General features: G+C 41.9%; 1 protein-coding gene across 3 annotated transcripts in view; it reads right to left on the reverse strand.

Moving 5' to 3' along the window:
* SPTBN1 (spectrin, beta, non-erythrocytic 1) overlaps nt 1–16,397 on the reverse strand; it is a 137,586-nt gene that overhangs the window by 79,963 nt on the left and 41,226 nt on the right. For 2 of the 3 annotated variants that reach the window (XM_009319604.1, XM_009319606.1), the window contains exon 2: nt 14,884–15,080. In XM_009319604.1, coding sequence (XP_009317879.1) covers nt 14,884–15,031 — 148 coding nt within the window. In that variant the 5' untranslated portion in view covers nt 15,032–15,080. Of the gene's footprint in view, nt 1–14,883; nt 15,081–15,690; nt 15,699–16,397 lie in introns of all 3 variants that reach the window. The other variant, XM_009319605.1, reaches the window with a different exon arrangement.

Here is a 16,397-nt window from a genome sequence, read left to right on the forward strand (position 1 = left end):
CGTCTCATGCACCGCTGCAGCAAGTTCTTCCGCTGGTGGGTGCAGCCGCCGCCCTGGGCCCCGGGAGGCAAGGTGGCAGCGGAGTCCCCAGCCCTCCGCTCCCAGCACACCGCCACAGCCACAGCAGATGGTGGTATCTTCCTGAGCAAAGCTGGTGGAATTACAATCTTTTGTTAAGAGCCTCATGTAACGGAAAAGTCTCAGATTACTATCACATGAAAAGGAGGGCACTTTTCTTTATTTATCTGCAAGACCGTTCACTTGAAAAAGTAACATACGCACACATACACACAGAGAAGCACTCATTCAGTATTTAGCAACAGGCGAGGAGGGGACACAAAAAGATGTACGCTCCAGCACACTGGGAACAAACGAAAGCTTTATGAAAAGGTTCTTTAAACAGCCAATTCCTGTCGCTTCGTTTTATGCTACTTGCAGATATTGAGGATTTTGACATCTCCTATGTATGTGGCTCCTTGCCCATTTATCAGCGTGCTACGTATTACTGCAAGATTAATGGTTGTCTGGGCTATGCACTGGAGGAGGAAGGCTGTAATGTAAATAAGGATGCCTTGCCTCTGATTGGCACCTTAATACCCTGCTGTAATATAAACGTGCACAACAGCAGCAGCAGCGCTAGGTACTAGAAGTCAGTTCCTGCAGATGGTATTAGACAGAGGATGTCAGTTTTCCCTCAGGGGCACGAGCTCCTAGCCCTCACTTATGAATAAGTGAAATTAAAAGGTCAATTCCACATTCATATTCTCGGTATGTAGCATTTGCCTGTTCATTTTTAAAACTGCTGATAAAGTTCACAGAAATGTTTTCTTTTTTTTTTCTTTTCTTGCATTTCCAAATTCCTTTCCAATGGAATCCATGTTCTCTTCTCCTCCCACTCTGTCCCCTCATTAAACGTTTCAGAATGTTGCCATTGTTTTGATGCTGTCGTTTCACAAGTTTTTAGTCATATAGTAATTTATGTGAGGACAATTTCTGTGGGAGAAGCTCAGCCCACTCCCACTGACTTGCTACAGCCCTAGCTCCTGCTAGGCGTAAGGTGGAAATTCAACCAGCCATTACCACCACACCGGGAAACAAACGTGCAGTAAGTCCAACCATGAACACTGCTAATTTAGGGAAAAGTGATGGAAGTCAACACTTCCCAACTGAAGCTGGGATTTCCAAAAACACATGGGACTGTTGAAAATGGCTGGCACATTGCTCCCAAGGTCATAAATACACTTAAAATATTTATGGCTCTTAACTATACTGTTTTTCTTAAAACAACATAGCCCTAGTCCAGAGTTGCTTATTATATTGATACAGAAGGGCTTTTACTAGCACATTTCAGTGAACCCTTTTATATCACTATAGCTGTATTTACACAAGACTTTTGGTAGTACAGCAGACCTCAAGCAGAGCCTAAAACGTTTTTGAAAGTTGTCCTTCAATCTTTTCAGCACTACCTACACTTGGCCACTAAAGACTATTCAGCTGCCCAAGCCAGATTTTACAGTGTCGGGGAAGAAAGCGGTTGTCCGCAGGGGCAGCTAAACACCACCGTACAGGGGACCGAGGTACTGCAGGTTTGTGCCCTAGAAGCGCGTTTGCAAGGCGAAAGGGGGATCTGAGGAAGCACCTGCACTTGTCACTGCGGCAGGCAGGATGCTGCTCTCCAGACAACAATGCGCTGATGTGGCATGGCGGTCCCCTGTTCCTGCTAAACCTTCCCCTGATAATCTTTGTACAGTCAGCTGTCCCTCCAGCACGCAGGGACCCGCACGCTGCAGTTGTGGCCATGGGATTTCCAGGCTGGGGTGGGAGGGAAGAAGGGCAACACAAAAATACAAAAGGCTCCAGAATTTACACGAACAGAGCTCAGTAAACTAGGCTGTTAACATACAAATGCAAACTCCCCCAAAGCTCAAGGAGCACGTTTTACCCAGCACACAAGTACAGGCTTATTTCCATCACAAAGTTTTTTTCCTGCAGCTTTCTACCAACAGCCACTTTTCTCTGCGATGCCTGACCTATGTTATAATTAAACGAAACCCTTCCCCTCAAGAGCAGGCACGCAGCCAGGCCCTACCTGCAGGCATATCAGCTCATTACTGTCCCACCTTGAGCAAACAGGTGTTGCTATGTGAGAAGGTAAAACTAAAGTCCAAGTGACTGACAGGAGAGCTGGAGCATTTTTAACACCATGAAGGCCATAAAGCGGGAGCCAGGAACTTTTCCCCAGCTGAAAGCTTTCCCAACACCTTTGGCAGGCGACACACTAATGCACGTGGCCATTATTAAAAATATTAAAAAGTAAAATATTACAAAAGCAAAACATTAAAACCTCAAAATAATCATTTGGCTTTGACCCATATAAAACACAGACTGGCTTTCCCCACCCCGTCATAAAACATTAACACCACATACATGAATTTACACTTCAGATTGTCCCCTGTGGGACAACTGAATCTGGTAAATTGAAGATTCCCAAGAAATACTGAAAGAAAGTTGGGGTTTGGGGGTTTTTGTCCCTGTGCCCTCTCTGTCCCCCCCGAGTTCTGGCCTGCCCAGTAACACTAAACACTACCTTAAAAAGAGAAGGAATTGCAGCAGGTAAGGAGCAGTGCAGGCTACACAGTGAGTAGGGGGAAAGCTAAGGGGAAGAATTTGTGTTTGAACTGAGCTTATTTTGTTCAAGGTTTGAAAAACAGAGACACAAGACCCTAACACGTTGTGGAGAACTCGGCAGCACTCACTGTGAAGTTCTGACTTCATTTTATCTGCCATCCAGGTTGGCGTTTGGGCTGAACAACAGGTCCCCAAGCAACAGATGTGACAGACTTTGTTAATGTTTGTATCGGCTCCTGGGGATGGCCCTGATCGCCAGGTGCTGCTGACTCACCTGCCAAAGCATTACTGCTGCTTTGCTGGGCCCCCGGAGTACATTTTGAAGGCTCCACTTCACAGGTTGGTGGTAATTCAGTAGAAAGAGCAAAGCAAAATGGGGATCCGTATGTATTTGTGAAACTCTACACCGTATGTAGCAAGACTTCTTAAAAATGGGCATCCTGCCAGTTCCCATTTTGAGTCACATCAATCCTAATACATTCATTTGCTGTTGACTCCAAATTAGTAAACCCGAGGCCTGTTTACTGCCGCCATGTAGCAATGCATCAAATTGATCACAAGGTTCTCACATGCAAAGCCCTTTTTTTAATACCTGGTTTCTACTAATTTTCTCTGTTTCTCTTTAATTGACTAAGCCCTTGACATTACTAATTAGATAACATGTTATGGAGGTGAACTAATGCTTTAAAGGCCATAAGATAACTTTTAGCACTGGTCCAAGTGTAACTCATCCAATCAACACAGCTTGAAATTGTCCATGGTGTAATTCATCACTGATTACACTGTTGGAGAAAAATAAGGGCCAAATCACATATTAAGTTTAGTATATCAGGGAGGAGGGTTTTGTTGGTTCCCCCCCTCCCCTCTATATTTTGTTCTCAGTTTTCTCCCATAGCTGTGAAATAATTTTTGCTTGCATTCTTTGAATTGTACCTCTCCCATAGTACTTGACTGGTACCGATGGCTTGCACTATTTGTGTACTTGTTAAGAGTTATTAAATAAAAATGCAAATTATTATCCACTTAACCATAATGCAAAGTGTGACTTAGTTGACATGATTAGAGCTTTGCAAAGCCTCAAGGAGAACAAGAGGTTGATTACAGTAATATTATGAATGTAGAAGTAACATCTGGAGGCAGGTGCTTACCCCAGAACAGAAAAGGATCTGTCCCGGGATCTGTCTTTACATGGTTCTGAAGATTGCTGCTGAAGTGAATGGGCTCCTATCACAAAGGAAAAAACTAATGTTAGTTCTAGCAAAATCACCATCCAAATCCCTAATCATCAATGTTTCTAAGATTGAACAAAACTACCACTGTTCTCAGCCAAAAGAAATCCCTCAAGAAAAATCTTAGTATAATCTCAAAAAAGTATAGACAAAAGACCCTATGAGAAATTCCCGGCCAAGGATCCAGTCCATAACTTTTGCAGAAAATAACTGGTAAGCGTGCAGTGCTAATATTACTCACACAGCCTCACTAGAACTGGAATAGCTAGAAATTCCCTGACAACCTCATCCATCCATCCGTCTACATTATCTTCCACCAATAAAGTCAACCAATATTGGCTGACTTCCCTGGGTCAACAAGGAAGATAGTACATGTGGTGAACACAATGTTCAAAACAGGCCCACCCTCAAAATACATTCACTTAATGCATACGTGAAAAACCAAGAAAGCAATGCAGAAAATGTTCCCTGGGTACCATAAAACAAATGCATGCCTTGTACTATTGTGTTCTGAAAGAAAGATGCGATTTTACAACTCCGCAAAAGACAATTATCTTTCTAATGGGAAGCAGAATGCACGCCAGAGCTTACAATAATTACGAATCTGGTTAATCATCACCCTTGTCTTTCCTCGTTACTCTTATTTGCTCTTGCAAATTCTCTAGCTGGTGACTAACTAGAAAAAAATTACAAGATAAAAAGGATGATTTATTAATCTAAAATGCCACAGAAATCACAATAACATTTGCTCTTCACCTGAAAGAGGGTTAAGTTCTCGCACTTCCCCTCAGCGCCACAGTTAAGAACTGAAACTCGCAATCATGTTTGCCTTTCTTGATTTCTCTGCTGATACCCCCCGTCCACACAGTAAAAACAGAATCTCTCCCTATACAGGCAACAGAGTAAGGAAAGATGGTTTTTGCTGTGGATTGTTCTAGAATGTAATAGGAAATAGTTATTTTTATTGTATTTGACAATTTGCATAACATTGATCCTGAAGAGTCAGCTGATTTCCCTCTAGTTTATATCTAAAATGCTGGAACACAGAGAGAAGCAGCCCACACACTAAGCAGAAGGTAGCGTGCCAACTTAATTACCTCTTCTGCAGGTATTAGCGGGAACAGAACCATTCATCTCATAAACCCGCCATTTCCTGCAATACTTAGCAAATGTCTCGGGAGAAGGTGAAATAAATACAAACAAAACAAGAGATCTTCTCTTAAGTAACATCTCTATTTCAGAAAGTATTTCAATTTTTCTGTTTAAAGGGGATTTTAGGTCAATGGCAAACACCAAGGCATTTGGTACTCCAAGTCCGTTCCAGGTATATTCTCTGTGAATCATGTGGGCTTGGGGGAGCCAACACAATCAAAACGTAAGGTAAAGGGGCAGATTAAAAAGCAAGAGACAAGGATTTTTATTACAGAAGTGTCTGTTCACGTGTTTTCCTTTTGCCATGTCCAGGCTGACCTTCCAGCAGCTCCACGCCGAGTCCCAGGCACAAACCAGCTTTGGGCTCAAGATGAACCTGCAGGTTGTGGTGTCCGAGACCAAAGCAGCATGAAACCTTTGGGAATCTTTTCACAAATCAGGCCAGAATATCAATTTATTACTGAAACTGGGTCAGTTCCACCCGGTTTCGGGTTTCAGTTTACACAAGTCCTAGATTAACAGGAAAGTTGACATGACTTTTGTAACAGCATGCCCTTGGTAACTGCAATAGCGGAACACTTGCCAGGAGAGCCCGCAGAGAAGAGCTACATGAGCCACTCGTGCTTGGAAGAAATCACGGTTTGTGTTGGTTTGCATTCCAGTCCAAATGGGTTCTTCTGAACTGTACCGCTTCCCGTACTCCGTGAACTCATCAAAGCAGGGAAGCCATCCCTGAAAAACTGTAACAACTACATTCACAGGTTTTGTTTATGGCCCACAAAATGCACTTGGTTTGCTGCTCCCTGACTTAGACTTTTTAAGGGTTATTCATCTATTAAAATAAGCATGGTGCACAGGAAAGCGCTTAACATACTCGCTTTCTGTGACATTTTGGCATGAAAACACTTCTTGATTTTCATCCAGAAAATTCTTTTTTATGGGTTTTAATGTGCTGTTTTAGAAGCTGAAATTATTTTCATTGCCCCTCCCTCCCTCCTTTCCTCCTCTATCTGAATTGCATCTATGTTTGTATGTAGGAGACAGATATTCCCACCCTCCTCCTTTTTTCTTTTCTTCCTTCTGCGCTGTTTTGGGTTTTTTTCCAGTTTGACCATGAACACAGAAGATGCACTGTTGCTACACCATAATCACTCGGGCATGAAAATTCCATCTCCTGCTACTCCTGAGCAAAATGGAAATTGGGTGAAAACAACAAGCAGAACACACTGATCTTCACAAATCTCCATAAGCCAGAGTATTTATTTCTGCTATTTCCCTTGCTTCACAAAGATAGAACAGAAAGCATATAAACTGTATTAGTGTTCGCAAATACATCCCAACTGTGACCAGCCACATTCGCATGTGGTCAGTTTAAGGGAGAAGAATAAAAAAGTACCTCTCCGTGTTGCCAGTGCCATAACCGGAGGAGCTCGAGCCCCTAAATTAGAAAACTCTGAAGTTAACTGGGCTCTCTACAGAATTTCGGATCCTTTTATACCTAAGCAACAAAGTTCCAGAAAAGCCGAGGTAGTACAGGCTTGTGCTGATCCTGTAGTTCATTCAAAATGACAGAGAAGGAAAATGTTGGAAAAAAAAATGTTGGAAGTTGTTTTTTAAAAAAAACCCAAACATACTAGATGCAGAAACATGAGCTGAAAGCCTCATTATTAAAGCCAACATAAAAGAGACATCTCTTTGTTTATTTTCGAAAACCTTCTTTCATCAAATCTCACCCACTAAATTTCCCCATCTGGGAATTGCCTATCTCTGCAAAAAAGCTTAGTGATCAATGGACAAGTACTAACTGTCGCAAACTCGTGAAGTTATTATTCCAGAGCAAACCATATTTCATTTTTATATAATGTATAGAATACTAATATGTACAAATACTGTCCACGTTTGACACCCATCCGCCTTAAAGGCTTAATAACATCTAAAGGAAGCAAAACTTCAAAAAATCATCATACCACATGCACATACAAAGCAGTTGGCAAAAAAAAAAGTGTTTGCATTGCTCACTAGAAGAGTTCAAAACTGCTAGGAAGAATGCTAGAAACTAAAAAAGTGGAACTTGGAAGTGGATTTTCATCATCCTCTCTACTTGTCTGGTCCTCATCCCTGTTCCTGTTCTTTTTGCCTCTTCCCCATCAAGGCAATTCGTCTCAAGGCAATTTGGGTTTATATCTCTCTCCAGGATATTACCTCAAGATAAGAATCAAGGCTCTGATCTGAGAGAATGATTTAATCACTAATCTTTCCCCATTAGAAGAGCTCCAAGGTTAACAGAAATTAGTAAACAGTTTTTAATCCCATATTGAATTTCGCTTTGCAGTATGCTCTGCTAGACATTATTTATACTTCAGGGAGTGCTTTCATGCAGTATCCAAGCAACAAATAGAAGGAAAAAAATGCAAGGCACATTGCAGATTTGGCTGAATAAATAAAATAAATACAGAAACACTGCTAGTTAGATGCTAAAGACATGAGACGAGAACATTCTCTTCTGCATACGCATTTTTTGTGGAAAGACTCCTTTTAAATTGTAGGCTCATGACTAGGTTTTGAAATGCATCCACAGCCAACCTCACCCCTGATAAAAGTAATAAATTTTTTAAAAAGTTAATTGCCATTATTGGCACATAGTTTCTATAAACAGGAAATCCTTTCCATTAAGATGACTCAGCAAAATACCTAAAACCAATCTCATTATTTCAATGAAGGGTCATTAACAGTTATCCTATGGTTTCTCCGTATTAAATATCCCCAAAACATTGATTCCAACAGCAAAGAACGTTATAGTCTCTTCAGTCTTCAGGTTTCCCGTGATGGGCCACTATGGGTCAGATTCCCAGCTGTGGTTTCCAGCACAGTCTCACAGAAGCCTCATGGTCCAGATTCTTGGCGTAGTCTCACAGAAGCCAACGGAGAATGCCAATTTATACCAGCTGACAACCTGGCCAGTAGGTCTCCTCCTAAATCATCAACTTCAGCATGATTTTATCCCAGCTCTACTATTGTGCCTGGCTTAGCTCCCACTAACTACATGGAGGGTATCTCACAGTGAGTATTTTTCCTTTCCTTGAGCAGCTGGTGCAGCCCGAGTGTTTTACTCCCCTTCACAAATCCTGCCCTGCCTCTCCCTGCTGGGCTTGCCTGTCCCTGCTTCAGCTGATGCAGAACGCTGCATCTCACTCGTCTCGGTGTTGCGGGCAGCCAAAAGCACGTCCCCCAGTGCTTTTACACTTTCCCGTTGCCATGGTGATGAATGGACGATGAAAACTAAAATGGACAGCAGAGAGCTGTGCTGTGCCAGTCTGGGCATTCAGGTATAATTGTCACCTAAAATCTGTGCAAGTAAGGAAGCACACTGTGAAAGTTAGTGCAGTGCCAATGTGTCTAATACCCAGGTATGATAAAGCAGCTTTACCTGCTTTCAGGATTACCCTCATGGGCATTTCATTGGTAATATCCTGCAAGCAGATACACATATGCACACATGCACACAGAGTCAGCATACGTATGTTAGTTTTCCATCTTCTTCCTCTAGGTACAGATGGCTTTTTATATTTCATCACTTCTTAACTACAGAACAGAATTCTCTTGTACCTTATTTTGCTAAATTACTGAATTGCTGTCCAAGCATAGAGTCAGCCCTTTGTGAATAAGGACTTGCGTATGTCTGGAGTTCTCCACAAGAAACTATGAGAAGCAGATATGGTACCTGCATTCCAGTCCAGGAGCTTAATGCACAGGAATTCAAAGATCTAAAGATTGATCAATACAGGCTCAATTGCTGGCAAGATGCTGGGCTCTCCCGTGTACATGTCCAACTCAATATTGCTTAGTCTTGAAAGAATTTTATCAGAGACGTAAAATGACCGCAGCTGTCAGACTTTCCAGAGTGGGGCTACCAGCAACTGCTCCTATCTGCTCCCTCCCTAAAGAAGCAAAAAGCCTATTTTCCCAGCTCCGCTTGCCCTGCCTGAGCAACGTGTGCCAGATTACAGTTATTCACCAGGACGCAATCACTTTCACGCATCACACTGTTGCTAAGTAATCACAAATACTATCCATGAAGCAGACAAGCATGCATGATTCCAGAAAACCCCCCAGTTACATTCAGCAGTACTTTTTTTCTTTCCCCAGAAGCTTGGCTCTATACTCAGGAAGCTCCATTGGACCATGGATCTGCTATCTAATCAGACTACAAAGAATCTGACTTACACCTCCACGTAGTTTGCACACTACTTGTTTGATTCTAAACAGAGAGAGCAAACCCCCAAACTATGCATAACTGATACCAAAAATTGTGTTACTATAGCAATGAGATACAACCAACCTCTGTACCAAATTACATTTTTGACGGGACATCATTGAGTACAAGTTGTTCACGTTTACTTGAAAGTTATTTTGTGTACCGTAGACATACAGTGACACTTCTTTATGGGTCAGTCTACTGATCATCTTTAAAAATAAAAACGCTAAGAACAAAATATTATTTACTGTCTGGTTTTTGCTATTTGCTTCAGAAACAGTTCTCCACCAGCAACTTTAAAAGTGAACACACAAATCAGCAGTGACAGATGGGCTAAGCTTTTCCTTGCTTTAGGATAAGAGCACACTGTTCACCAGTAGTCGCAGCCAGCACTGCAGGTGACATGCGTAAGTACAGCAGCTTCTCCGCTGCCGTGCTCTCTCCCTTGATGCCTGCATGACACAGAACACAAAATGATACTCCTGTTTTTAACACCAGCCTCCCACAGATTCTGGTAAAGTACTGCAGCTTAGAAACTACAGCTGAGAAATTGTTCCAGAAGTAAAATTCAGAAGGAAAGCATTGGGTGAGGTCGATATTTGGAAAAGCTTTTGTTGAAATAATTCGATCAGCTTTTATCTGAGCAAAATAAGCCCTTTCATGCTCACCTGGGTAAGTCTGCATTACACCTTTGGCTGCTACACAAAAACATGGACTAATAACCAGCACTGCCACGCCAGTGCTGAGAAGATGCATCTGCAGTTTCACTGCTGTGAGGTTTTTACTTCTGTTTAGTGTCAAATGAATCCTTCACATGCCCTTCAAACTTGATTTACAAGCATCAATATACTGCCGAGTCCTCTTTCCTTAACCACTTGCTGTTATTAAAATTAGTGCACTGATTTTGAAGTCCCAGATAGCTCAGGTACTGGATATTCATGAAACGTACTGCAAGAGATTATTCTCAGTATGCTTTTTCAAAGCCAAGAATAAACCAAATAATTGTATTTTGTCCTTTTTTATTGACTTGAGACCTAAAAACTTCATTCTGGCCGTGCAGATTTTTTCTATCTTTAGTGTATACTCAGAGTGAAGCAGTAGAAGCTTTGCTAAGGGAGATATGCTAGACAGCAGGGACAAGCAGGCGCACGATACCTGAAGAGTGCTACAAGCGGGATTTTTCTTTTTGCTTTTTTGGGGGGTTGTTCTGCTGACTTTTTGCACTGGAGCTGTGGGGGGAATGGCTCAAATATCAGGGCCAAAAGGGCTAACCCAGCATTTTCCCATTGCAAGTTTTCTCTCCTTTTTATCCTTAAGAAACGGGTATTCCACTATATTAAAAAGATAAACTTTTCAACAGTGTAACTTCAGTAACAATTTCAATTATTTTCCCCATTTGCTCCTGGGAGAATTTAAGTTACTGGCGTGAATTACAGGCCTAGTTTCTCTTTGTGCAATAGGGACAACTAAGGAAAGCTGCACGACGAATGCAGTCTCCTTACCTGTATTCCCCTGTAAGGTTCATGAACAGTGACGTGCAACACTAGCAAGTGTCCTGACCTACGCACAGTCGCTTAGGTGGAGCTGAAGAAGGAATGCATAGCTTCATCTGCCCTGAGCTAAGATATGCCTGTTATTTCGTAAACTTTGAAACTCTTTTTAATTCATACACCAGACAGCTGAGTCACAGACCTTCTGGTCACTCAGGTGAACACAGAGGACAAAAGGGCAAAATACAAGTGAACAGAAAAGCAAGAAACTTTAGCCATGCATTTTTTGATATCGAGTTAGCTAACTGAAGAAATGGAAAGTTTTGGAGGTGACAATTCTCATACTACCTGAAAACAGCATCTGAGACAGCGAGCATGGTACAACTGAATGTCGCAGTCCCAGACTGAGTGTGACAAATTCTGCTGAACAACTGAACTGTTTCTCAAGGCTTTCATAAGAGCTCTATGTGCCAAGGCGCCGCACAGCAAATCTTGTTAGCTAATGGTCCTTGACAGACGAAATCCAACACCTGAGGATTTGTGAATGAAGAATTTTGCACAAACATGATATCTTTCTGGCTTCTACAGACCAGGTAGAATTACCTGGTCTTCCAGCAAGACCTTCCAAAGAACCACAGAGAACAAGGACAGGTGAAAGATGATTTCCTCCAGTGGGATATCTTACTTTACGAAGTAGAGATCAGTTACCTTCTTCTCATATCAGTTGCAGAGTGAGTTAGTTCAACATGAATGGCAACCAATCTGGTTGCATATCCCTTCAAATCTGGATTCTGATTGAAAGCTGAGTTCCCAGATTATTTATTTGTTTTAAAACAATCCTTCACATTCTGGTTTTCACAGTATACAGACCACTTTAATAATACCGGTTATCAGCTGCTGTGCTGACTATTGTGCTTTTCTACTGTTATTATATCATACCTGCTTTAACTGAGCTTTTCTCCAATACATTGTCTGTTCTGATCACAGATGATTCTGACCGTCTCCTGCTTTGCTCTTTAAATATTTCAACATCCTGATGGAACATGGGGCCATTACGGTTCTTTCTAGAACAGAGTATCAGACTCTGGCTACAGAACTCACTTCTCGCCTACTCACTCTCTCGCCTACTCACTCTCTACCTTTCCTTACCTTAAAGGAAATAAGCTTCATTTGAATTACAGTAAACTAGAATCAATACAAGATGGAAGCTTCACAGAAGAGGCATTTCACCACTTGTTGAAGAATGTGGACAGAAGATGCTTGCACCAACAGAAAGATCCACATTGAGCATACCAACCATTAGGCAGGCAGTGTAAAATGCCGATGGCTGTTCTACCTTTGAACACAACAGCTTGCATCTTATAGATGGGGAATAAAGAAGCAGTGCCTGGTCTGTTCATTTTGAAACCTTCTGTACTAGGACAAGGAGATAATGATACATGTGCATTTCATAAACTGCAAGACGTTGATAGTCTTTTGATTTATCTTGTCACTCCAATGAAAGGCAGACATACTGAAAGAGCTGGACAACCACAGACAGCCCTTAGATACAACTAACCTAGGACCTGTGGAAAGAAAAATGCTGTTTGTCAGAAGGTGGCCAGCCTTGAAGACGTGGGAAGACGCTCGTGCCTGCAACGAGCCAGCGCCCATCTAAGTCAGACTGGAGTGTTATTCAGTAAATCTGGGCCCTGCAGGTGGTGCATGACTACTTCTGCTTCAGAGAGTGGTAAAATTCACCCAGGAGAAAGCGATGGTGCAATAGACAGCCAAATTTATGGGTTTTAGAGCCCAGAAGAGCCTCCTGGTATCACCCAGTGTGGCTTTGTGTGCACTACCAGCCACAGGCTTTCACACAGTGATTATCGTGTCTGATCCTGTGACAAGCAGCTGAATTGGAATACACCTTTCCAGAAAGAGCCTGTCTCAATTTAAAGAGTACAATGACAGAGATTATTGCTATCCCAGCTCCAGGCTGCAGCTGTTAAAAACCTGGAAGTGCCTTTCTGGGGAGATGCAAGGGAAGGTTACCCACCAGACAGCATATCCGAAAATACACGTCGAACAGTGCCAAGAGTACCATCGCTCAGCCTTTTACTACAATCTTTGATTTGCAATACAAACCTCTCTTCGTTCCTCTCTCCCTGCATCATGATTATGCTTTCAAGCACTGCTGCAGTATGCTAAGCCAGGTTTTGGCAGCACACAGTATTCTCAACACTAACAGTAGAGAATTACAGGTATGAAATGTATCAAATTAAAATAACTATGAGTAATGTTTATTAAGAATAAATACATCGTACTCCAGGAAAATGTTTAAATATGCCTCTGAATAGAATCTTCAGCAAAATTATTTGCTTTGACATTGGTATTTGTTTTAGGCTATCTAAATAATTCAAGCGCTTTCCTTACGTTACTTCTCCTTGAAGTAAGAGTTTCGTGTTTATTATTCATTACTCAGGTGGGAAGCTCTGCTTGCCATAAAAGTAAGTGGAACAACCAACTGCAGTAAAGGCTGGATGTGGGACCCAAATGCTGCTAATGAGTTTTGTACTGAAAGCACTTCCCATCCAAGGAATGTAAAATAACCTACAACCACCAATGTGGCAGGAGTAAAATACAGTTTCTTCCTCAAACAAGATCAAACTATATTTAAAAAAAGTCAAGATTCTTCTCATCTACCACCAATCTACCACCACAGGCATCAGTCAGGTTGCTTCTGACCCCACCTAGTCAGGCATTTTACCTGTAAAATTCCAGGTCAGGCATTTCACCTGTAATTTCAAATGCACACTGTGATGAGAACTGCTGTAATTAAAAGTCTTCTAAAGACAGCAAAATTTGCCACACATCCTTTCCGTGAGCGGTTCCATTAAGTTGATACCATTACTATCCTCAGTAAGGGTTATATGATCTGCTCTCTGCCCACCTGTGTGAACTACTTTAATTTCCCTGCCGCCCAGCTCCAAACCTGATCCTGCCCTGTGCCTGACATGTAAAGGAGTTCTGCATCTAATGCACTCCCACGACCAGCATCAAGAGGAGAAAGGGCACGCTGTGCTCCGGAGTCAGTCTCATCAGAATCACAAATGAAACAGATGATAACTTTGTCTCAGTACGGTTAATTTAATAAACCTGCTTCAACATGTTATAGAGTGCTGGGTTTAAAACTGTCCTTGTAACTAAAATTTCACTAGCAGAAAGCTCAGCATATTTTGAGCTGTTTTCCATGCTTACAGTATGTCCCACGCTACTGAGGCATTTTATTCAGAGGTCAGGAATGTGGGCATGCTACCATAAAAGTCAGGAAATCATTTACAGAACGCATAAAAATCGCTTTGCAGGGCAATGCCTCAGAGCTGAGAGGACATGACATAATCTCCTTGTTGCATAAACAAATTTGGTTAATGTACAGCCTTTAATATGCAATAATCAAATGTTTTAAAAAACAACAAAAAAAAGACCCAATCAAATTTCATTTCCCTGCTGATGACAGTGTAATTCAGCAGAAGACAGCATGTATTTCAGAAGCTCTGCTTCTTCAGAAAAAATTACAGTTTTAGCATTGTTTACTAAATGACATCTCCATCTACCACATTCCTCCATTTCAGGACAGGTGAGATGTTTTGAACACTTCCAAATGAAGATCTTTTGAAGCAGAATTTTGTTATCCTTCTGATTTTTTTCAAATCTGGAAACCAACATCATTGCCAATCACAGAAACCCAATCAGAACAATTTGCCAAAATGGTTAATATCTGATGAGACTGAAGTGAGAAACAGTCAGTGCAACCTTCTAATTAAAAAAAGAAAAAAAAAATACATGGATGAAATCTCTGCTCTCCTGTGCTTACACCAAAGAAGTCTTCATAGTAAATCTGAACAGCCAAGTGTTTGCAAAATGTCAGATATGAGCGCATCCTCATATCCTCATCTCAACATGAGACCATCATGTCCCACTGATGCCCATGGACGAAACAATCTCAAAAATTGTTGGGTCAAACTGCACTCGACCTCAGGAAAATTTCAGCTCTAGTTTACAGACAAGGTGCAGGCACTGAAGACAGACAGTATCCCGTACTATCACATACACACAGCATCAGAGTTTTGCTCATGTGATCAGTGCTTACCAGCTAGGGCCTTGATGCGGGATCGTTCAAACAGTCGAGCAGAACTATTTTCATTGTCCCAGTCATCGACATCCCAGCGGTTGTTGACATCGCTGTACTGCTGTTGGATTTCAATATTGTCATAATCTGTCGCTACTGTTGTCGTCATCCTGAGTCTTCTTAACCTATTCTCACCATCAGATTCTTCTTAAAAACCTCTGTAAAAGGAAAATACATAATAATAATTTAGGCAATATACATATATTGGAAGAAAGTTGTAAAACTCAAGCTCAAGACTTCTGGTTTCAAAAATCAATGACCTGTACTCGAAGCCTGGGCACAAGCTCAAGAACAGGTTAGATACCAACCAGTCCTTCAAAAAGCAATGGAATGCTCCAAGTCTTCTTAAAAAATGAAATACTTCACAAAAGCAAGATTTCAAGCCAGTAGCTTTGCTGCATACACATATCCAGAATTGTCATGTTCAACTCCGCACAAGTGGAACACGTATGAAACGGTGCAGTAAGATACTTTCATAATTGTTATTTTCAAAAGCAGCCTGTCGGCTTTATAAATCTGTGAATATTGACTAAAGCATATGGAGACATGGATAACTCAGCTAAGAAAAACCTAAAGTGCAAAGAAGACCTCAACACCTTTACAAAATGGTACACGTTCTGATGAAAAAATGCAAATGCTAAAAAAGTCATATAAGCATTTGACCAGCAGAAGCCTTTTCACATACATCTGAAGAAACATTTCTTTCTTCACATGCAAATGCCGACTTTGTGACCGGTCCTGGGGATTTATTTATGAACTAATCCAGACAAAAACAACTAACTGATGCATTGCTTTGAACTCTCCCTAGCGACAAAATGGTAGCCCACCAACGCAACTCTTTACATGAGGTTCTCCTCTCTCAGGCAGTCAGATACTGTTAGCATATTCATACCGCTTTCTAATCAGAATTTGCATGTACTTATCAGCACTAAATATAAAAGAGCCTACCACCTCCTCTAGGGGAAGAGGAGGGAGGTTATAAACGGCTGCTAAACTAGGGGCTGTGAACCCTGCAGGAACAGCCGTTGGCCTGGGAGCACAGATCCAAAGCTCTCCCCATCACTGGGGGTGAAGTAGCGGCTGTGTTGCATCCTCCATAACCCAATCCCTCTAAAGTCAGTGCTCGGAGAGACCCAAGGGCTGACCCTGAAGAGCAAACGCACAATTCACCTTTATAAAAATAGAACAGTTAAATATTTGGGAAGGGGGGGTGACTGGGTTTTACTAGAAATAGTCATATTACAGGAAGACTTAGAAGAGTATCTGAGAAAAATCTCTCATTTTGTGGATCCACCTGTTTGTTTCTTTCTGCTCTCCCTCCTGCGAGCTCTCCGTCCCCGTGCTGTTTAAAACAGCAAAACAGACGAGGGGTCACAGCCCGGAGCTCCTTCACAAGCGCTGCACCTTTTACCCCGGTACAAGCTGCAGAGTCAGGCCCGGCGCTTCCCTCCCAGAGCCCAGCGACCCCAGCCCCG

This window comes from Pygoscelis adeliae, unplaced genomic scaffold (assembly GCF_000699105.1).
Source record: "Pygoscelis adeliae isolate BGI_AS28 unplaced genomic scaffold, ASM69910v1 Scaffold122, whole genome shotgun sequence".
NCBI lineage: Eukaryota > Metazoa > Chordata > Aves > Sphenisciformes > Spheniscidae > Pygoscelis > Pygoscelis adeliae.